At 50.3% G+C, this 24,438-nt stretch overlaps 1 protein-coding gene across 1 annotated transcript in view; it reads left to right on the forward strand.

The window, feature by feature from the left end:
* The first annotated feature begins 3,742 nt into the window (after window positions 1-3,742).
* pex6 (peroxisomal biogenesis factor 6) overlaps window positions 3,743-24,438 on the forward strand; it is a 35,415-nt gene continuing 14,719 nt past the window's right edge. Inside the window, exons 1-9 of the mRNA XM_059983473.1 lie at window positions 3,743-5,431; window positions 7,971-8,326; window positions 8,384-8,506; window positions 13,433-13,535; window positions 14,226-14,362; window positions 15,120-15,231; window positions 15,823-16,031; window positions 23,401-23,596; window positions 24,071-24,147. Coding sequence (XP_059839456.1) covers window positions 3,758-5,431; window positions 7,971-8,326; window positions 8,384-8,506; window positions 13,433-13,535; window positions 14,226-14,362; window positions 15,120-15,231; window positions 15,823-16,031; window positions 23,401-23,596; window positions 24,071-24,147 — 2,987 coding nt within the window. The 5' untranslated portion in view covers window positions 3,743-3,757. The remainder of the gene's footprint in view (window positions 5,432-7,970; window positions 8,327-8,383; window positions 8,507-13,432; window positions 13,536-14,225; window positions 14,363-15,119; window positions 15,232-15,822; window positions 16,032-23,400; window positions 23,597-24,070; window positions 24,148-24,438) is intronic.

Genomic DNA, 24,438 nt, shown 5'->3' on the forward strand with positions numbered 1-24,438 from the left:
CAGGTCGGTGGGTCCAGGGATCAGAGATCAGTGGGGGCAGGGGGCACGAAGGCTTGTGAAGACCCACTAGGTTGGTGTGTCTAGAATTCAGGACCTCATCTTCGGCGAAGATTGAAGCCTGAAGTCAGTGAGTCTGGAGCTCATGGCACGATGGCCAAAGCCCTGAGTCTGCCAGCCCACTGAGGAAGTCGACAGCCCAGTATCTGCGAGTCCACTGGATTGGAGGGTGGAGATCTGGAAGTGGCCTGTCCTGGGGTTGGAGGCCTGTCTGTGTGGGTGGGTGAGTGGAGGGGAGGAAAGGGGCTTGGCCTGCTTTGTTTTTGTTGAGTTGTTCTGCTGAACATAGTGGGGATGCAGTGTAGTATCAGAATGTACAACAACACTTGTGGGCTGCTCCCAGCACATCTTGAGGTTGTGTTGGTTGTTAACACAAACAAAGCATTTCACTGTTTGTTTCGATGTACATGAGATGGGGTAAGTAAATCAATCAGAATCTGACACAGAAGCCCCACCAGAAGTCTCTGTACCTCACATAAGGGTCCCTGAACCCCCATCACAGAACCTCTCCCAACCCGGAGACAAAATGTAAACTGACAACCAAGGGAGGCTATTTTGCTTATTGGGCCCTTTCCAGCCCCAAAGGAGAGTAATCCAAACACCATCCTCGCCTATTGTTCCCCTGCAACTCACTCACTCTCATCATGTGCCTTCAACCACCACCCCACCCCACCCATCGCCTTACCCACACACTGGGGGCAACTTACAATGTGCCATTAGACTGGAATTACTGGAATTACTATGAGCATGCCTTATGAGAATAAGGTGAGTGAACTCAGCCTTTTCTCCTTGGAGTGACGGAGGATGAGAGGTGACCTGATAGAGGTGTACAAGATGATGAAAGGCATTGATTATGTGGATAGTCAGAGGCTTTTTCCAGGGCTGAATGGCTAACATGAGAGGGCCCAGTTTTAAAGTGATTGGAAGTAGGTACAGAGGAGATGCCAGGGGTAAGTTTTTTTTTTACACAGAGAGTGGTGAGTGCATGGAATGGTTGCCGGCGATGGTGGTGGAGGCAGATACGATAGGGTCTTTTAAGAGACTCCTGGATAGGTACATGGAGATTAGAGAAATAGAGGGCTTTGGGTAACCCTAGGTAATTTCTAAATTAAGTACATGTTCGGCACAGCATTGTGGGCCAAAGGGCCTGTATTGTGCTGTAGGTTTTCTATGTTTCTAACTTGCAATGGTTGGTTGGGAGTGACCAGTGGCAGGTAGAGGTATGCCTGGCAAGTGGAAGGCTTTTAAACATGAGATAGGCAAAGTTCAGGAACAGCATATTCCTGTTAGAGTGAAGGGCAAGATTGGCAAGGTAGGGAACTGTAGATGCTGAGGAATATCAAGGATCTAGTAGGGAAAAGGAAGGAGGCATGTCAAGGCAACTGCGATCGGTGCATCATTTGAGTTACAAGGGGTACAGGAGCACACGAAAGACATCAGGAGGGTAAAAGAAGGGCAAGAGGTATCCTTGACAAATATGCAAAGGAGAATCCCAAGAGACTCCCCAAGTATATTAAGAGAGAAAGGTGAATAGGGAGAGAATGGGTCAGAGTGATCAACTATGTGTTGAGCATTAAGGGACTGCAGAAGCTAAAGCAACCCACCACGGAGCTGAAAAGCAGCAGCAATGGGGGGAAATAGACCGTTTTGGGTTGAGTCCCTCTATCTAGGTGCAAAGAGTGGAAATAGCCAAAGGGGAGCTATACCTTTCCTCATTACTCTTGCTCTTGATATATTTAGTAATTGGTTTATAGTCACATTCTCTGAGATACATTGTAAAGGTTTTGTTTAAGGTTTCATGCATAATTACACTGAGGTTGTACTAAAGGAAAACAGAAATTGCAGTAGAGGCTGACAACAAGGTGCAATGCCACCACAATGTACAGTCTTTTGGGAGATTAGAGTTCATTTTTAGCATAAGAGGTTCATACAAAGTCTTGTAATGGTGGAATAGAAGCTGTCTTTCGGTCTTTTGTATCTTCTGCTCGAGGGCAGGTGAAAATCCTTATGCTGAATGCCATATCTTTGATCTCACCTGTCAGAAATATTTCATGTCTTCCTTTTGACCTCCTGACTTCCCACTTAAATGTACTCATACATCCCTTATACTCCCAAGAGATTCCACCTGTCGATATTCCCCAGACCAGAACTTACATATCCCTTGTTAACCAAGCCACTCCTGCCAGCTTTACCTTCCGCTCTGAAAATAGCATGCTGGTCCTGGTCTCCCCCAATCTCATTTTTAAAAGATTCCCACTTCCTAGGCCTCCCTTTACACACAAACAGCCTCTCCAGATGCTGCATTTTTCCATCACCTTATTACCTTACCAAGATGGCGCCCATAGTTCTGCCCCACTGACCAGTTTCCCTTACCAAGACGGTGTCTACACCTCTGTGTTCCCAAGTTGAAAATACAGGAAAGTGCGTGAGAACAATATTTGAAAGTTCCTGCAACATGTGTATAAAGAATTACACACACTAAATTGTGGAGGAACTCAAAAAGTCAGATAGCATTAATGGACAGAGTCAACATTTTGGGTCAAGACCCTTCAGGATGGGAAAGAAAGTGGACAGAAGCCAGAATAAGAAGATGGGGGAGAGCAGGAATACAAACTGGTAGGTGACAGCTGAAGGGGGATTGAAATGAGAAGCTGGAAGGTGATTGGTGGAAAAAGTAAAGGTCTGAAGAAGAAGGAATCTGATAGGAGAGGAGAGTGAACAATGAGAGAAAGGAAAGAGGAGGGTAAGTTCTAGGCCGTTGAGGAGAAGAGAATGGGTACAAGGGGAACAAGAATGGGGAATACATTCTCTTTATGTATAAAGAGAAACACTTTACATTTAAAGAAGGTGTTCCTTCGTTGCCCACTCAACAGCCTCCTTTACAACAATGGCACCATTGCCCATTCAGGTCCTTTATCAACATGGCAGCAGCCTAATTTCACATGGAGACGAGAGGATGTACAGGAGTGAGATATACCAGCTAGTTGAGCCATTACGCAGCAATAACTTTGCACTCAATATCAGTAGGGCGAATGAGCTGATTGTGGACTTCAAGAAGGGTGAGACAAGGGAACACAACCAATCCTCACAGAGGGATCAGAAGTGGAGAGAGTGAGCAGCTTCATGTTCCTGGGTGTCAAGATCTCTGAGGATCTAACCTGGTCCCAACATATTGATGCAGTTATAAAGAAGGCTATACAGCGGCAATATTTCATTAAGAGTTTGAAGAGATTTGGTTTGTCACCTAAAACACTCGAAAACTTCTATGGATGTACTGTGGAGAGGATTTTGACAGGCTGCAACACTGTATGGCATAGGGGGTGGTACTGCACAGAATGATACACATACAGTCAGCTCCATCTTGGGTACTAGCCTCCATAATATCCAAGATACCCTCAGAAAAGCGGCGTCCATTATTAAGGACCCACATCACCCCGGATATGCCCTCATTCCATTGTCAGGTAGGAGGTGCACACACTCGTCGATTTAGGAACAGCTTCTTCCCCTAAATGGACATTGATCCCACGAACACTACCTCACTTTTTTATATTATTTCTGTTTTTGCACTATTTTAATTGAACTATTTAATATAACTATATATACTTACTGAAATTGATTTGCTTACTTATTTTTCTATATTATCATGTGTACTGCTGCCGCTCGGTTAACAAATTTCCCGACATTAAACCTGATTCACTTCATGCACGAGCCCAGCGGGAGGAGCAGTTGTGCGCGTGCGAATAGTTCCAGCTGTCCACTCTACGCCTGCGCTGCTTCACCAAGATGTCGGTTGAAGCTTCGCCCCCTTCACCAAGGTGGTGCCTGTGACCGCGGCTCTGAGCCCCTCACCATGAGCTGTCCGGTCGAACTGAGGCTCTGCCGGAACTTCCCGGCTCACATGCACCCGCTGCAGATCCTCATTCCCCAAGCCACCTTTGCTGCCCTCACTCCGGGGCCCGGTCCAGACAGCGGCACCGCCTGCGTGTTGTCACTGCATTCCGGGCATGGACCTGGGCCCGCGCTCTTTACCGCCGCCACCGTCTTCGAGGATGAGCCCCTGAGGGAGGCGGGCGCGTCCGGGATCCGGGATGACGGCGTCCCCGGGATCGGAGGGGAGAGAGTCACTGAGCCCACGGTCCACAGTGAGGGGGTTCCCGGGCCCGGAGCAGCAGGGGAGGCAGTCACTGAGTTCAAGGCGAGGGGTACGCGGATCCCCGGGTCTGGAGCAGCAGGGGAGGCAGTCACTGAGTTCAAGGCGAGGGGTACGCGGATCCCCGGGTCTGGAGCAGCAGCAGAGGGGGCCACTGAGTTCAAGGTACAGCGTGAGGACCCCCTCGGGCCCCAGAGTGAAGGGTTGAGCCCCAGTATTGGGCCATTCCAGATATACACCAGTAAGCTCTTCCCTGTACACTATGGGCTGTGGGTGAGTGAGGACGAAACCTTGGGAAAGGGTGTGGAGGAAGGGCCGGTGTCCCCACGGCATGGTGCCCCAGCCCTGCTGCGGGCCTCCTTGGTGAGGTCAGTGCAGAGCTTGAGCCGGGTGGTACTGGGAGCCCGCACTAGAGTCAGCCTGCGCTGGGCAAGCTCCCCTGCGTTTGCCAATGGGCTACTGGTCCTGGCCTGCCAGCGGCAGCCAGTTCTTCTGCGGCAGGGTGACGCTCCCATCGTACCTTACCACCCCTTACTGGGCGAAGATAGTGAGACGGTTCTGGCCCGCCTTCTGGAGCTGGTGGTCCTGGAGTGTCAGCCTGTGCTGCAGGGAGTCCTGAGTGTGTCCACCTGCCTGCTGCTGACTGACTTCAGGGAGCCTGGTGAGCTGCCCCCAGCACAGCCACTCCACCTGTTGCAACCGCTGTGCCTCTCTGACTTTGCCCACTACGTCCGTGGTCTCTGGGCCTCGGGGCTCAGTCTGGAGCCTGACAGGCCCACTGATTTCCAGTCCTTCCTGCAGGCCTTGGAGTGCAGGCTGGAGGTGACGGTGGCTGACCTGCCAGGCCTGGCCTCGAGCAGTGAGCTGAGGCTTGGTGACAGGGCCCTGGACCTGGATAGCTGTCTTCTGCTTAACAGGCGGACCCTGTACCGTCTGGGCCTCTTCCACTGCCAGTGGGTCCTTGTCTCGATGCCAGAGCCACCTACAGAAGCAGATCAGCTCGGGTCAGAGCTCAAGTCTCCTAGGCTGGAAGCAGGAGTTCAGGGGCCAAGCACTGTCTGGCGGCCAGTAACTGAATTCCTGGCCTGTGTGCTGGTGCTGGAGGGGGGTGAGGGGGCCAGTCTGGAGCTGGGGCAGGACATGGCAGCAATCTCCCACACTATGTGGTTCAACATCTCCAAGGGGGCCCCAGTGCCTACCTCCCACAGAGCACTGAGAGTCAAGGTAGGTGCATTTAAAATTTACTGAAATCTCTAGACTAGTCCTGCCCTGACCCTGACAGCTTCTCTCATTGACTTCTGTAATGTTCCATCATCTTCAGCCATGGATAAGTTACCAGGACCTGCTGAAACATATTCCAAGCTTTTGAGGGAAGCAGCAGAAGTTGTTCTGGAACATAAATCATAAAGTCAAACAGCATGAAAATGGGCTCTTTCAGCTCAGTTCATCCATGCCAACTGGAGTTGCCCAGAGAGCTAGTCCCATCTAATCTATATTTTCATCTATATTTATCATCTGTTATGAGCAGAGAGACAACATCTGCCGGAAGTAAATTCCTTGTATGTGCACAGGTACTTGGAGATTAAAGTCTGATTCTGATTCTGATTCTTTGCTCATAGCCCTCTAAACCTCTTACATCCATGTACTTATCTAGATGCCTTCCAAATGTTGTTAATGTGCCCACCTCAACCACCTCGTTCCAAAGATACACCACCCTTTGCATGAAAAATCTGCCCCTAATGTCCCTTGTAAGTCTCTCAACTTTGATCTTAAACATTTTTCCTTTGACGGAATGAAAACACATAGTCATTTTCCCAAAGCGGTTTGTGTAGGCAGTTATAGAGATGGAGGAGGTCACTGTGCCCTTGGTGGAATGATTCTCACAGACGGCTGTGGAAGCAAGTCACTTGGTGTATTTCAAAGATTTAAAGGTTCATTTGTTATCAAAGCACGTATCCATATACAAGTCTGGAGATTTGTCTTCTCCAGATAGCCACGAAACAAAGAAGGAACATGAGTTGTTCAAAGAGAAACACCAAACCCAACCCACCCTGCACAAAACAGACCGGCGTCCCAATCAACCCCCCCCCCCCCACCCCCCGCACTAAACAGAACAGGAACATCAATTCACAAAAAAATATGACAGAACATCAACCCCCCAAACACCCTCCCCTCGTGCAACAGAACAGAAAAGGTTACAGGTGATAAAAAAACATAGAATATAAAAACCATAAGTCCGAAAAAGCCACCTAATGCAGTAGTTCAATCCATAAAAATCATTGAACCACGATACCATCCTATGGCATCATTGAGAGAGGGACACCAAACGGGGCAGATAGGCCAACCTGCATGCCATTGCAAACCACGAAACAATAGGCCACTCAGATCCCTTCTCTGGTAGCGATCAAAAAGAATCCAGTCAGCACTGAGCTATCTCCTACCTTCTGCCCTTAAGGCAGATATGCAGAATTGTTCAAGGCATTGAGATATAGTTGAACCATAAGGTATAGGAGCAGAAGTAGGCCATTTGGCCCATCGAGTCTGCTCTACCATTCAATCATGGGCTGATCCAATTCTTCCAGTCATCCCCACTCCCCTGCCTTCTCCCTGTTCCCTTTGATGCCCTGGCTAATCAAGAACCTATCTATCTCTGCCTTAAGTACACCCAATGACTTGGCTTCCACAGCCGCTTGTGGCAACAAATTCCACAGATTTACCACCCTCTGACTAAAGTAATTTCTCCACATCTCGGTTCTACAAAGACATCCTTCAATCCTGAAGTCATGTTCTCTTGCCCTAGAATCCCCTACCATGGGAAATAATTTTGTCATGTCTAATCTGTTGAGGCCTTTTAACATTCGGAATGTTTCTATGAGTTGAAATCTTTTCCCAATGGCAGAAAGTGTCCAAAGGGTATAAATTTAGACCGGGTGGGGTGGGGGAGTGTAGGGGGTGCTTGGAATCTCAGATGGACAGCTGGAGAAGTTAATGGAGGTGCAGAATCTCACGACATTTATTAAGTATCAAGAAGGCTAGGGACCAACTGCTGATAAATGGGGTTAGAATGAATAGTTTCTTATAGACATAGTGGACCAAAGGTCTTGTTTCAATCTGTGTGGTTGAGATTCTTGGACGTCTACACCCAGATCCCATTGTTCCCCGATACTTCCAAGGGTCACACCATTCATTCTGTGTACCTATCCTAATCAGTCCTTCCCAAATCATCCTTCATGTTTTTAAGTGTTCAAATTCTGTCTGACATTTCTCTGCTCATCTTACCAACTCATCATTAGCAACAACACTACAAATCACAAACAAGAGAAAATCAGCAGATGCTGGAAATCCAAGTATCACACACAAGATGCTGGAGGAACTCAGCAGGCCAGGCAGCATCTATGGAAAAGAGTACAGTTGCTGTTTTGGGTTGAGACCCTTCAGCAGGACTTGTCTTGGTCCAAAATGTCGTCTCTTCCATAGACACTGTCTGGCCTGCTGAGTTCCCCCAACATTTTGTGTGTGTGACACTACAAAAGTTTGTTTTCTGATTGATTAATCGTACCTCAGACATTCACAAACAAGAATCCAAACACAGATCCCTGAAGGGTACCAATCACAAATTCAACCCTCCACTATCATCCTCCATATCCTATGGCCAAGTGTTCCGTTCCCACTTCCCACTTCACATCTCTCACCCCATGCACCCACATCCCACTCTCCCTCCCTCAATAGAATATGTCCTAAAGGTATTTTTTCCGTGTTTCAGCGCTTTTACCAGGGGCCAGAATTGCAGAAGGAGCAGGGGGAGAGTCACTCTGAACTGTGTGAGCCTCCTGTGGCAGAGGAACTACACGTGGAGGTGGTGCACTCTCCCACCTATGACTCACGGGCAAACTATGATGGACTGATCTTCCAGCACTTCAGGACCTCCAGGTGGGTGTTCAAACTCTGGCCCTTCCTCCTCCTGTTACTGGGCACCCTGGAGTCTGCCATTCTTAGTGACATTCTGGATCCCCGAGTCAACATCCTCATGGTTACTGTTGATGCTGGTACCCAACACTCCTGGGGTTGCATTAGTTCTGTGTGTGACCTCAAATTAACTAGTTACCTCTTCTCTGCCCAGTGAGGTGCCAGAACTGTACTCGGATGAGGAATGTCCATCCTGTCAGCAAACACCCAATCCATGGACAGTCAGTGCAGCTTTGTATTTCCACCACAGGTTGGTCACGAAGGAGCTATGTTGTGTGTGAAGACCAAGGGCAAACCAGAGTTCATTGAGAGCTGTACCGAGAGGCGTGTCAGGTAAGGGTCATGCTGCACGTGGAAATCTGTTTGCCCATATCTCTGTGTGTCCATCTTTGTCTGCTGCCTGTGTGTCCCCCTCTCTGCATTTGACCATGTGTCCATGCATGTGTGTCTGAACCTGTGAATCTGTTTTTCATTCACCCAGCTGCCGGTCTGTTAACTTTTTGTCCTGTGTTTTAATCTCTCCTTGCTCTCACTACTCCCTGCCTTTGGAATTTCATCTCACCCTCCACTTCACTGACCAAAGTATTGATGCAAGAGCTAGAAGCCCAGTGAATAAAACGGTACAGGGTATAGGGCCCGTCGAGTTTAAAGTGAGCACAGGGGCAGAGGCATGTTCAATAAAGGAAGTTCAGTAAACAATTACAGAGAGTTCAAACCGGAAATAATTCAAACAGGTAGCAGGAAATTTAAGTTCCCTCAGAACAGGGCAGTAAATAAGCTAATTGTAATAATATTTCAAGAATACTACTTCTTTTAGCTGAACAAATCTGGTAAGTAGAGGCAGTGTTGCTCAGCACCATGCAAAGCACTTCCTGTGTTCTGGACCATAAGTGATCATTTCTCTAACCTCCAGTAGTTTTTCTCCTCCTTCTTTCTTTTTCTATCCCCATTCTGGTTCCTCTCTCACTCCCTTCTTCTCACCAGCCTATCACCTCCTTCCCCTTTTTTCTCCATTTTCCACCGTCCTCTTCTATTAGATTCCTTCTTCTATAGTCCCTTACCTCTTCCAACTATCATCTCCCAGCTTTTTACTTCATCTTCTCTTCTCCACCCACTTTCCTTCTCCCTCACCTGGTTTCACCTATCTCCTGCCAGCTTGTACTCCTTAACCTCTCCCATCTTGCTTTCCAGTCCTGATAAATGATAACAGCCTAAATCATTGATTGTTAACTCCTCTCCAGAGATGTGTTGGGTTTCTCCAGCATTTTGTGAGTGTAGTCAGTGTCATCATTTGTAACTCATACACCATAGGGGACGTGGGCTCATTTGGTATGGGTATCAAAAAGAATAGGGCATAGACTTGAGGTGAGAGGGAGTTTTAAAGGGGACCCAAGGGATAAGGTTTTCAAACACTGTGGTTGATATTTGGAACTCACTGCCAGAGGAGATGGTGAAATCACATACAGTCAGTACATTTAAGAAGCATTAATATAGATATTTAAGTAGCAAGAGATATGCTACCAATGTGGCAAGATGAATGTAGTTGGAAAGGTTGGCATGAGGGCCAAAAGGCCTGCTTCTGTTCTCTATGACTCCGGCTCTACAGTGGGGAAGGAGAAAAAGTGATGGGGAGGGGCAGTCTGTTCCAATGAATAACATTTCAGTGCTGGAGAGAGGATGTTCTGAGACAGCTATAAAAATGGGATCATATCCTTGTCCTGATCTACATTTATTCACGTCCTGTTATAGGAAAAGCATCGGTAAACTTGAAGGAGTGCAGAGAAGATTTATTGGGCTGCTGCCAAGACTTGGGAGTGTGAGTTAAAGGGAGAAGTTGGCCAAGGAGCATAGGGGATCGAGGGGTCATGTTGTAGGGGTATAAATAGGGGAATGCATGTAATCTTTTTCCCAGAGAGAGTGGGAATCAAAAATGAGAATGTCAGTTTAAGTTGAGAAGTGAAAGATTTTAAAACGGACCTGGGGGGGGCAGCAACTTCATGTAGAGGGTGGGAATGAAGTGACTGAGGCAGGTACAACATTCCAAAGGCTTTTAGGTAAGCATATGGATGGGGCTGGAGAGGGATTGAGACATAACGTGGGCAAATTGGACTAGCCTTGGAGGCACCGTGGTCGGCATGGATGAGTTGGTCTGAGTAGCCTGATTCTGCAAGCTGTTACTTAGTGGGACAGACACTGAGCAAATGTGCAAGGAAGTTGCTAAGAAGTTGAGAAGCTGCACACAACAGTGCTTGTGGGGGACTTCCTCTCCCCGATAGGGATAGAATCAGGGTCAAAAAGCGGAGGAGTTTCTCAGTTGTGTTTAAGAGAAACTTGCTGGTGAGTAGCCCCTTTGCTGAAGCCAGATGAAGCAAATATTTCTGGAGGAAAAAAGTGCTATTCACAATACAGCCTGGGTCGTGTAAGGGTTTTAATCCTGAGAACTGTCTGTAAACAGAATCAGAAACCGTTTCAATGAGGTTTGATTAACAATCATTTGTCTGTTGTCTTCCCTTATGTAGTTAGAGTGGTACAGAATCAGAACGTCCCACCTCCAGTGGCGAGTTTCAGTGGCCGTAACATATCAGAGAATGTTAAGTTGTTTAATCAACTTGTTTTACTAGTGTCAAAGCCAGGTGGAAAATCATGTCTCACAAATTTGACTGGGACTTTGAGGAGGTGACCAAGAAGATTTTGAGGTCAGGGAAATAGATGTTGTCTACAAGGACTTTAACAACACTTTTGACAAGTCCCATATAGTAGGGTAGTCAGGAATGTGAGATCAGATGGGATCCAGGGTGAGCTGGCCATTGGCTGAGTGGAAGTAGTCAGAGGGTGGTGCAGAGGGTTTGTGTGTGGATTGGAGGATTGCGACTAGCGGTGTGTCACAGGGATCAGGATTATTGTTGTTTGACATCTTAATAATGCAAACATGAGGAAATCTGCAGATACTGGAAATTCAAGCAACACGCACAAAATCCTGATGAAGGGTTTCAGCCTGAAAAATGGTTCCATTTAGTATCGGAGAATGTATACAGTATACAACCTGAAATCCTTACTCTTCACAAACATCCACAAAACAGAAGGAAACCCCGAAGAATGAATGATATAGAAATGGTAGAACCCCAAAGCCCCCTCACCCCTCCCATGCACAAGCAGCAACAGAACATCAATCCTCCCCCTCCCCCAACTTGTTCCAGCAGGAAGCATCACACCCCCCCCCCCCACAAACACTCTCCATGCAAGAAATAGCTAAGCCCCAAAGAGACCATGATCTAGGTTTGCCAAAACTGTCGTCCATAACCCAGCATTTTGACATGCACAGGCTCTCTCACTAGCAATGGAGAGAGAGGTGTCACCCTCTCCACAGCAAGAGCGGAGACTAACAACTCGCTGTTTTGATATTACAGTCTACAGTCTAGTTGAGCTCACCCACCTCAAGAACCAGCAGGCTCCCTCTCCTCCCCCTAACGAGAAAAAGAGAGAGAGAGCCCAATTGCTCACGTGCAGAGGCCACTGACAGCCATACCTGCTGTCTGGATGTTCCAATCTCCAGTGACACCTCAGTTGGCAACACTGGTGAGGAATCGAGACCACAGGGCCATGCAAGGCTGCATCCCAAAGGCGCACATTTCCCAGGCTGCTCCTGGAGATATTGGAAAGGCCTGGTCAGCAAGCTCTGGGGGCAGGAACCCACTGCTATGAAGAACCACACACTGAGTGCAGCTGGAGATCACAGACTCCGACAGAACCCTAGTCACTTTGAAAAAGAAAGAGGAGATATTAAAGAACGCAATTTAAGCTCTTTCATAGATGAGCTCAAAGAAGTCACCCTCTGCTACCATCTTAGCTCCTCCCCAGGCAAAGAAATGGTAGGGGCAATTTAACTCAGACAAATGTGAAGTGATACATTTTGGGAAGTTAACCCAAGGCAGGAATTCCACAGTCAATGGCAGTGCTCTGGATGAGATTCTAGAACAGAAGGACCTAGGGGTGCAGTACAGAACTCCCTGAAACTGGCAACGTAGGCAGATGTGGTGCTGGAAAGGCATATGGCACACTGGTCTTCATCGGACTAGTCTCCTGCTAAATACAGGAGTTGGGTTGTCATGTAACTGATGTATGAGATGTTAAAGAACCACATATGCAATATTCTGTAAGTTCGGGTTGCTGTACTAGGGGAAGGATGTAGAAGTCCACAGCTCTCTGAAAATGGCTTCACATGCTGAATACTTGCCTTTGTTGGTAGGAGCTGTGAGCATAAAAGTTGGGAAGTTATGTTGCAGCTGTGTAAAACTTGGGTAGGATACTTTAGTGTATTGTGTCCAGCATTACAGAAAGGATGTGGAGGCTTTGGAGAGAGTGCAGAGAAGGTTTACCCGAATATTCCCTGCCAACTCTTGCTCTACCCCTTCACACCACCTTTTTGTACCAGCTGTTTTCCCCCTTTAAGTCCTGATGAAGGTATTGATCAGAAATGTCGACTGTCCATTTCCACCCACTGATGCTGCCTGACCCTATGAGTTCCTCCAGCGTTTTGTGTTGCTCCAGATTCCGACTTCTGCATCTCTGGTCTCAGAGAGATGCTGCCTAGATTAGAGAGTATTAGCTTTAAGGAGAGGTTGGAGAAACTTGGTTTCTGAAGTGTTAGAGGTTGAGAGGAGACCTGATAAAAGTTTTTAAAATTATGAAAGACATAGAGTAGATAGAGTCTTTTTCCCTCGGTAGAAATGTCAAGTACTAGAGGACGTAGGTTTAAGATGAATGGGAAAAGGTTTAAAGATATGCAGGATGATTTATGCTACATAGAGACCTGGCCCATGGAACATGCTACCTGGGGAAATGGGGCAAGCAAATATAATGGTGACATTTAAGAGTCCTTTAGACAGACACGTGAACAAGTGATGAATGGTGGGATACAAACCAGGTGTGGGCAGATGGCACATTTGATGGGCTGAAGGGCTGTTTCTGTGATGTACTGTTGTATGTACTTTTGGTTCTACCTACTGGGGCACATTAAAGTGGCTGATTAATCGACCAACCCACACGTCTTTAGGAGGTGGGAGGACACCCATATGGTCACTGGTAAAAAGTGCAAACTGTGCACAGTGTCGGAGGTCAGGATCAAAGCTGTGTATGTGGAGCAGAGCTCTCCCTGTGCTGCCCAGAGGTTGTACATGACATCTTGGCCTCCCCCCACCCCCTTGTCCTTCATCCCTGGTAAACAGTGCTCCTCTGAACTGTTGATAACCTTTGCTGCAGATGGCCTGTGATCTACCTGAGGGTGAGGTCGGTGAGCGGAGGGGCAGATTCCAAGGCAGCACCTGGTTACCTGGCCGATACAGAGCACACGTCTGTTTACTTGGTGAGTACCTGGCTCTCCATCTGCAGCTCACTGCAGAAGATATCTGGTTAGACACACAGACTTGGTGTTCTGTCCCATGGAACGGCCTCCCTCCATACACCCAGACACTCCCTTCTTGCCACCCTCCCCCAACACCCAGAAGGCTCTTCCCCAGCCTTGCCTGCAGCTCCTACCTCTCTGCTTCTGTCTTGTCCAGCAGTGGTGTGAGTTGAGACCTGGGACCCCTGCTCCTGGTGCTAATCCTCATGTTGATGAACTGAAATACCAGTTGCCATGGTTTCAGACAGTGATACCAAGGTTGAGAGATTTGCTTCCAGCCACTGACATTCTATGTTCAAACAGAGGGAAGATTATTTTTTTTCAAAAAGACTTTATTTATAATATAAAAATATACAGAAGAAGAAACAGTGCAAACCTTTTACATTCATGGTCATTACATTCAGTAGTGTGGGGTAGGGGAATGGACCCAGCCTGTGTCACTGTGGTCTCATCTCCCAGGCCGCCCTTTATATTGAAGGTAGTCTCACTCAGCTCCCATGTTCTTGACAAAGCCAAGGCCACACTGAGGTCAGGGGTAAGATAAGACGGCGTTGAGATCAGTGTTCACAGGTTGCTGATGGGTTGTGTTGTGTAGGTGATATCCTGCCCCGCTGACTGATTGTGTGTTTTGACATCTGTTTTTCCTCCCAGGATGGCTGTGGCAACAGCTACGTTCCCTGTGCTGTAATGAGTGGTGGTCACCCGTTCTGGGACAGTGTCTCTCCTCCTGGGCTGTCCAGCACTGTCGATACTCTCTGCAACATCATCGAGCCGTACCTGCGCAGTGGGTTAGCATCGGTGCTGTGTTCTGCATCCTGCTTTGTGGCTGCTGTATTGAATGGGTGGTTCTCCATCCACAGGGGCAATAAGCTTAGAGATAGAGACTGGCACCTGATTTGGGCCAGGTACAGCACATCCAGGTTGGGGGAGCTGGTTCTGAGCACAGTTGTAGAATGGGATGATAACCTGATACGTACTAACAGTGAGACAGGAAGTAGTTGGGTCAAGTGTGTCCATCAAAGTTCTTTGTGAGACTGGCCCACTGCTGCCCTCTCTGATACTTACCCATTTCCCGTCGAACCACTAGCATTGCCAGTGTATTCACAAGTCCTTCATTGTACGAGGTCAGGAAAGGACAGGACAGTTAATATTTAAACAAAGGGATTTGGAAAGGATAAGGCCAGATGGAGAGGAGGCAGATAGCAGCATTGACTGAAGAAGCCGTTGCAGTGAGGTGAGATGCAGATCCTGGGAGCCCACTGCCCCTGACAGGTTCCAGGAAGTGGGAGGGTGAGAAAAGGACAAGTCTGACAGGAAATTATGGAGTGCCTGGGAACTGGGAGCATTTCACTGAGTCTAACCAATCCTTTCCCAGCACTGGGAATGTGATGGGACAGTGTAAAGGGATGTTCACTCTGTGTTTGACCCCAGCTGTGTGTGATGGGATGCTAGAAGGAGCTTCAGTCTGTATTAGACCCTAGGAGTGTGTGATGAGAGGGAAGAGTATAAATGATGTGTGTTTACTGTCCTTCCTCATGCATTCAGGCCACCCCTTCTCGATAGACCATGCAGTGTATTACTGTGGGGACCGAGCGGTTGTGGGAAGAGCACGGTGGTGCGGGCTGTGTGCAGCAGGATGAACCTACACTTGGTGAAGGTGAGTAATCATTGTGAGGAGAGGGGGTGGTGTCAGTCTGAGATCGTGTGTGTGTACTGCCCTGGGTCACCGAGGGACTCTTGCCTGTCTCTGGGCAGTGTGTGTGTATGTACAGCCCCCAATGATTGTGTATATACTGACCATGTGTCTGTACTGTCCCGGCGACTATGTGTCTACACTATCCCCAAGGACTGTGTATCTACTGAACCTGTGCCTCCTCAGAAACTGTGTGTGTACCAAGCAGGGTTACCTCTGATCCCAAGACTCCTCACTGTGTGTGTCCTACCCCTTCAAACCTCTCAAAGTGAATTGTTTCACACTGATCAGAATTAAATCCCATTATACCAACTGTTAATATGATTCTGTAGTCCAACGTTATCTGCCGTGCTGTTGGCAACACCACTAATGTTCATATCATCAGCAGACTTACCATATTTCCCACATTCATATCCAGTTTGTTAACGAGTATGACAAGCAGTAAGGGTCTCCACTGATCCCTGTTGTATACCACTGGTTCCTGTTACTCCTTCACCTCTGTGATATGCTTACACATCTGTCCCCTTCTGCTGACATTGTGCCTCTCGTCCCCAGGTGGACTGTGTATGCCTCTGTGCCGACTCTATTGGAGCCTCTGAAGCGAAACTGGAAGCTGCCTTTTCACGGGTTGAGGATCATCGTCCATGCATTCTACTGCTGTGTGACATTACAATAGTTGGGAGGGAACGCGATGGAGTGGGACAGGACTCACGTCTGATTTCTGCACTGCAGCGTTTCATGAAGGGTGTGCAATCCATCCCCACGTAAGGCACTTCCATTATCCTTTTTCCTTCTCCATATGTGCTTTGGTATCCCTTGAATCCCACAGCACACCTGCACCACTCTCGTCCCGAGACATACCCCCCCCCCCACCCCACTCCTGTCCCAAGACACACACACCCACTCCCGTCCCAAGACACACAACCCACTCCCGTCCCGAGACACACACCCCACTCCCGTCCCGAGACACACCCCCCCCACACCCGTCCCGAGACACACATCCCCACTCCCGTCCCGAGACACACCCCCCCCACTCCCGTCCCGAGACACACCACCCCCCACTCCCGTCCCGAGACACCCCCCCCCCACTCCCGTCCCGAGACACCCCACCCCCACTCCCGTCCCGAGACACACATCCCCACTCCCGCCCCGAGACATACATCCCCACTCCCGTCCCGAGACACCCCCCCCCCACTCCCGTCCCCAGACACACACCCCCCACTCCTGTCCCGAGACATACATCCCCACTCCCGTCCCGAGACACACACCCCCACTCCCGTCCTGAGACACACACCCCCACTCCCGTTCCCAGACACACACCCCCACTCCCGTTCCCAGACACACACCCCCACTCCCGTCCCGAGACACACACCCCCACTCCCGCCCTGAGACACACACCCCCACTCCCGTCCCGAGACACACACCCCCACCCCACTCCCGTCCCGAGACACACACCCCCACCCCACTCCCGTCCCGAGACACACACGCCCACCCCACTCCCGTCCCGAGACACACACCCCCAACTCCCGTCCCGAGACACACACCCCCACTCCCGTCCCGAGACACACACCCCCACTCCCGCCCCGAGACACACACCCCCACTCCCTCCCGAGACACACACCCCCACTCCCGTCCCGAGACACACATCCCCACTCCCGTCCCGAGACACACACCCCCACTCCCGCCCCGAGACACACACCCCCACTCCCTCCCGAGACACACACCCCCACTCCCTCCCGAGACACACACCCCCACTCCCGTCCCGAGACACACACCCCCACTCCCGTCCCGAGACACACACGCCCACCCCACTCCCGTCCCGAGACACACACGCCCACCCCACTCCCGTCCCGAGACATACACACCCCACTACCGTCCCGAGACACCCCCCCAACTCCCGTCCCGAGACACACCCCCTCACTCCCGTCCCCAGACACACACCCCCCACTCCCGTCCCCAGACACACACACCCACCCCACTCCCGTCCCGAGACACACACACCCACCCCACTCCCGTCCCGAGACACACACCCCCCTCCTGTCCCGAGACACACACCCCCACTCCCGTCCCGAGACACACACCCCCACTCCCGTCCCGAGACACACACGCCCACCCCACTCCCGTCCCGAGACACACACGCCCACCCCACTCCCGTCCCGAGACATACACACCCCACTACCGTCCCGAGACACCCCCCCAACTCCCGTCCCGAGACACACCCCCTCACTCCCGTCCCCAGACACACACCCCCCACTCCCGTCCCCAGACACACACACCCACCCCACTCCCGTCCCGAGACACACACACCCACCCCACTCCCGTCCCGAGACACACACCCCCACTCCTGTCCCGAGACACACACCCCCACTCCCGTCCCGAGACACACACCCCCACTCCCGTCCCGAGACACACACCCCCACTCCCGTCCCGAGACACACACAGCACTCCCGTCCCCAGACACACACCCCCCACTCCTGTCCTGAGACCCCCCCCCCCACATTCCGTCCCGAGACACACATCCCCACTCCTGTCCCGAGACACACACACCCACTCCCGTCCCGAGACACACACGCCCACCCCACTCCCGTCCCGAGACACACACGCCCACCCCACTCCCGTCCCGAGACACACCCCCCCCCACTCCCGTCCCGAGACACACGCCCCCACTCCTGTCCTGAGACACACACACCCACCCCACTCCCGTCCCGAGACACACACACCACACTCCCGTCCCGAGACACCCCCCCAACTCCCGTCCCGAGACACACACCCCCCACTACCGTCCCGAGACACACACACACCCCACTCCCGTCCCGAGACACCCCCCCAACTCCCGTCCCGAGACACACACCCCCACTCCCGTCCCCAGACACACACCCCCCACTCCCGTCCCGAGACACACACACCCACCCCACTCCCGTCCCGAGACACACACCCCCACTCCCGTCCCGAGACACACACCCCACTCCCGTCCCGAGACACACACCCCACTCCCGTTCCCAGACACACACCCCCACTCCAGTCCCGAGACACACACACCCCCACTCCCGTCCCGAGACACACACCTCACTCCCGTCCCGAGACACACACCCCCAATTCCCGTCCCGAGACACACACCCCACTCCCGTCCCCAGACACACACCCCCACTCCAGTCCCGAGACACACACACCCCCACTCCCGTCCCGAGACAAACACCTCACTCCCGTCCCGAGACACACACCCCCACTCCCGTCCCGAGACACACCCCCCCCACTCCCGTCCCGAGACACCTTCCCCAACTCCCGTCCCGAGACACACACACCCCCACTCCCGTCCTGAGACACACACCCCCACTCCCGTCCTGAGACACACACGCCCACCCCACTTCCATCCCGAGACACACACCCCCACCCCACTCCCGTCCCGAGACACCCCCCCAACTCCCGTCCCGAGACACACACCCCACTCCCGTCCCGAGACACACACCCCACTCCCGTCCCCAGACACACACCCCCACTCCAGTCCCGAGACACACACACCCCCACTCCCGTCCCGAGACACACACCCCCACTCCTGTCCCAAGGCACACAACCCCACTCCCGTCCCGAGACACCTTCCCCAACTCCCGTCCCGAGACACACACACCCCCACTCCCGTCCTGAGACACCCCCCCCACTCCCGTCCCGAGACACACACCCCCACTCCCGTCCTGAGACACACACGCCCACCCCACTACCATCCCGAGACACACACCCCCACCCCACTCCCATCCCGAGACACCCCCCCAACTCCCGTCCCGAGACACACACCCCACTCCCGTCCCCAGACACACACCCCCACTCCAGTCCCGAGACACACACACCCTACTCCCATCCCGAGACACACACACCCCACTCCCGTCCCGAGTCACCCCCCCCACTCCCGTCCCGAGACACACCCCCCACTACCGTCCTGAGACACACACACCCGACTCCTGTCCCGAGACACCCCCCCAACTCCCGTCCCGAGACACCCCCCCCCACTCCTGTCCCGAGACACACATCCCCACTCCCGCCCCGAGACATACATCCCCACTCCCGTCCCGAGACACACATCCCCATTCCCGTCCCAAGACGCACATCCCCACTCCCGTCCCGAGACACACCCCCCCCACTCCCGTCCCGAGACACCCCCCCCCCCCACTCCCGTCCCGAGACACACACCCCACTCCCGTCCCCAGACACACCCCCCACTCCTGTCCCCAGACACCCTCCCATTCCCGTTCTGTGCCCCCCCACTTCCATACCATTTATCCCCAGTTCAGTCCCACAGCCCCAATCCCATTCCAAGCCCCTCCATTATTACCCACCCAATCCCACAACCCCCACCCCAAACATTTGTCCAGCTCTGATCACTTCTCCCTGAATTTGGTTGGTTACCCTGGAGTCTTTCTTGAATACATTGTGTCATTGAGCTTCAGCGGCCCTTTCCTCTTGAATGATTCCCTACTCCCTGGATGAAGCAGTTACTTCTCAGCTCAGGCCACGATGTAAGATGGTATTAGAGTCCCCACCATTGGAAACATTAGCTCCACATCTACCCTGACAAGCCTTGGAAGAAATTTGCCTGTTCATTCTTCTAAACTGAGGAGTATATCGGCCTCATCTGCTTTACTAGCCCAGATACAAGTTCTGAAAGTTATGCTAGGTGATTTTAACTTTCCACTTAATGACAAGGACTCCCATACTGTAAAAGGACTAGATGGAAGAGAGATGTCAAATGTTTTCTGGAAAGCTTCCTTAGTCAGTACATAGGAGGCCCAACTAGAGAGCATGCAATACTAGATCTCCTCATAGGGTATGAGGCAGGGCAGGTGACAGAAGTTTGTGTAGGGGAACAGTTTGCATCTAGTGATCATAGTGCCATTTGTTTGAAGGGAATTATGGAAAAGATTAAGATAGTCCTCGGGATGAGATTCTAAATTGAGGAAAGGCCAATTTTGATGATCTTTCAGAAAGGATCAGGCAAATGTAATTGGGACAGGTTGCTTTTTTTAAATCAAAGTTGTACTTGGTAAGTGGGAAGCTTTCAAAATTGAAATTTGAGAATACAGAGTTTGCCAGAGTAAAAGACAAAGATAACAGGAAATAGGAACCTGGTGTTCGAGAGATGTTGAGGCACTGGTTAAGGAAAAGGAGGTGCATAGCGGGTATAGGCAGGCAGAAACAAATGAGGTACATTGAGTAAAGAAATGCAAGAGAACACTTAAGGATATCAGGAGGGCTGAAAGAAGAGATGAGATTGCTCTAGCAGACAAGGTGAAGGAGAATCCTAAGGGCTTCTACATATATATTAGAAGCAAAAGCATAACAAGGGGCAAAATTGGTCCTCTGGAAGATCAGAGTGGTAATTATGTAAGGAGCCAAAAGAGAGGGCAGATCTGGATTTTTTGCATCAGTATTTACTTGGGAGGTGGACATAGTCTGTCGATTTGAGCCAGAGCAGCTGCGAGCTCACGCACTCTAAACTGATTACAGAGGTGGAAGAGTTTGCTGCTTCGAGGCAAATTAGGGTGGATAAATCCCCACCAACAATATGTTCCCTCTGACTTGGTGGGAGGCTAGTGCAGCGTTGTTTAAGAAGGCTCTAAGAATAAGCCACACAATTATAGGCCAGTGTGCCTAACATCAGAAGCGAGAAAGTTTTCGGAAGGTATTCTAAAGGACCGGATACACAAGTATTTGGATAGACAGGGACTGATTAGGGATAGTCAGCATAGTTTTGTGAATGATAAGTCATTCTAACCAACCTTAGTTAGTTAGAGGAAGTCACCAGGAAAATTGATGAAGGTAACACTGTGAATGTTGTTTACATGGACTTTTGGAAGGCCTTTGACGTGGTCCCGTATAGGAGGTTGGTCAAGAAGTTTCAGTTGCTTAGCTTTCAAAATGAAGTAGTAAATTGTATTAGACATTAGCTTTATGGGAGAAGCCAAAGAGTGGTAGTAGATGATCGCTTTTCTGACTGGAGGCCTGTGACTAGTGGAGTGCCACAGGGATCGGTGCTGTGTCCATTGTTCTTTGTTATCTATATCAATGAACTGGACGAAAATGTGGTAACCTGGATCAGAATTTATGGATGACACTAAGATTGGGGGTGTATAGTGATCAGTGAGAACGACTATCAAAGCTTGCAGAGGAATCTGGACCAGCTGGAGAAATGGGCTGAAAAATGGCAGATGGAATTTGGTGCAGACAAGTGCACAGTGTTGCACTTTGGGAGGACTAAACCAGGGTAGGTCTTACACGGTGAGCAATACGTCACTGAGGAGTGCGGTAGAACACACTGGGAATACAGATCCATAATTCCTGAAAGTGGCTTCCATGTAGGTAAGATCATAAAGAGAGCTTTTGGCACAGTGGCCTTCATAAATCAAAGTACTAACTACTGGAGTTGGATGTTATATTTAAGTTGCTTAAGATGTTGGTGAGGCCTAATTTGGAGTATTATGTGCAGTTTTTGTCACCTAACTACAAGAAAGATGTAAATAGGATTGAAAGAGTGCAAATAAAATTTACAAGGAAGTTGCTGGGACTTAAGGACCTGAGTTACAGAGAAAAGTTGAATTGGTTTGGATTTTATTCCCTAGAATGTAGAAGATTGGGGAGAGATCTGATAGAAGTATATGAAATTATGAGGGGTATAGATAGGCTTTTTCCACTGAGGTTGAGTGAGACTAGAACTAGAGATCATGGGTTAAATATGAAAGGTGAAATGTTTAAAGAGAACATGATGGGGAACTTCTTCACTCAAAGGGTGATGAGAGGGTGGATGGAACTGCCAGCACAAGTGTTGGGTGCGACGTCGATTTCAACATTTAAAAGAAATTTGGATAGGTACATGAATGGGAAGTGTCTGGGGATTGAGAGGCTATGGTCTAGATGCGGTTTGATGGGACTAGGTAGGTTAATAGTTTGGCATGGACTAGATGGGTCAAAAGGCCTGTTTCTATGGTACGTGTTCTGTGACTCTAATTTACCTGCCATCCCAGCAATTGGCCAGCTGGACCCTCCCTGCACCCATGCTGCAACCACATTCCTTAGAAAGGGTGAGAGGACCTGCACACAATACTCCAGATATGGATTCCCCAGGGCCATGAATACTGTCATTGAACCAAGGTATTCTTGCTCTTGTACTCCATCCTTGTAGTAAAGGCCAGCTTTGAGACAGCAGATGATGAATGCCAATCCTGTTGCAATCCTGCTGAAATGTCTGCCTGCACAGATGCTGCCTGATCTGCAGAGTTTCTACAGTAGTTCTGTTATTTTGATCAAGGACAACTGTTTGTTTGCCTTCGAAATGACCTGTTGTATTGCACATCAACTTTCAGTGAGCTGTGTGCAGGGACACCTAACTCCATTGGAACACCAACATCTTCCAACCTGTCTTTTACTGCTCCACCTGTTTCTATCTTTCTTACATTTTCCACCTTTTGTGTCTTTGCTCATTCACAAGGTAGCAGTGTAATTGCAGTGCACAAGGATACCATTTGGCCCATCTTGTCTGTGCTATTGCTACAAGACAACCCACTTTCATTTAAGAGAGAGTACAAATGCCACAAACTTGGGGCCACGCACAAAATGCTTGAGGAAGTCAGTGGGTCAAGTAGCATCATGAAGAGAAATGAACAGTCGACATTTAGGGTAAAGACCTTCATCGGGACTGGAAAGAAAGGGGAGATGGACAGTATTAAAAAAAGTGGGGAAGAGGTGGAGCAATAGCCTACAGGTGATCCAGGTAAGGAAGGGGTTTCATAGGCAGGTGATGGAGTTTCTCCAGCATTTTGTGTGTTTGTCATTTTCACCCCTGTCTCTTTTCCGCATCTTTAAATTTTTCCTGACTGTATCCCATTTCTTCTTTGGATGCCACCATTGAAACTGCCTCCATCAACAGGCAGTGCTCATGTCACTTGTAATTTTCTTCCCCTTCATGCCTGAGACCTCTCCTCAATCCCTCTGCCAATGGGAGCCTCACAGTCTGGACCACCCCCCCCCCCCCTCACCCCACAACAGTCTACTCTTAATGGAAAATAATCTCGGTTGCTCCAGACTATCCTTGGCCCAATCTCGAGCCGCCCCCAATTACCTGGTTGTCCTCTCTCTGATTGGTTGCAGCAACTACCCGGTAGTGGTGGTTGGGACAGCAGTGCGAGCGAGGGATGTGTCAGCTGATCTACAAGCAGTTTTCCTTCATGAGTTGGCGGTAGGTGCCCTGTTGGAAGAACAGCGGAAACAGATGGTGAGGGCACTCAGCAGCAGCCTGCCCCTGGGCAAGGACGTGAACCTAGCCAAGCTCGCCAAGCTGACTGCGGTGAGTCGCCACGAAGCGAGGCAAAGGGCCTGTTGATGGAATATGGGGGAAGAGAAGGGCAGGGGTTAGAGGGCATGGGATCAGTCATTGGGGTTGAGGGTGTGGCATCAGTCATTGGGGTATGGGTCTTTGGGGTCATTGGGATTGAGTCAGTCATTAGGGGATGAGAGGTCAGATATTGTCGGTGACAGAGGAAATGGGATCAGAGCAGGAATGTTTCTGTATTAGAGATGGAGCACCTGGAGTTCATCAGGATCAGAGGGCATGGGGTCAGCTGGGATTGAGTCAGTCATTAGGGGATGAGAGGTCAGATATTGTCGGTGACGGAGGAAATGGGATCAGAGCAGGAATGTTTCTGTATCAGAGATGGAGCACCTGGGGTTCATCAGGATCAGAAGGCATGGGGTCAGCTGGGATTGGGGTTGGAGAGTGTAACCCTTATCTGGGTACTGACATGGCTTTCTCCATTGCCAGGGTTACGTCCTCAGTGACCTGTGCACGCTGCTGAACCGTGCTGGTCGTGCTGCATGCAGACGTCTGCGCCGATGCCGGTGAGTGACGGGGGGGTGTAGATTGGAGCTGCAGGGGACAAGGTGGGGATGAGGGGTTGGAAGGGAGTGAGAGATGGGATCCTTAAAATCGGTGGATGAAGCTCATACGTAATCTGTGTCAGGGAGGGGAGTGTGGGGTAGGGGTGGGAGAGGGTCAGGAGGAAGCAGTCCTCACCGTTTCTACTTCTATCCCATCAGAACTCTGTCAGCACTCTCTCTCCTGTTCCTTTCTCCCACATTCCCACCTGCTCAATGCTCCACTCAGAACTTTTATGACTTTCTCACATTCCT

This window comes from Hypanus sabinus, chromosome 10, assembly GCF_030144855.1.
Source record: "Hypanus sabinus isolate sHypSab1 chromosome 10, sHypSab1.hap1, whole genome shotgun sequence".
Taxonomy (NCBI): Eukaryota; Metazoa; Chordata; class Chondrichthyes; order Myliobatiformes; family Dasyatidae; genus Hypanus; species Hypanus sabinus.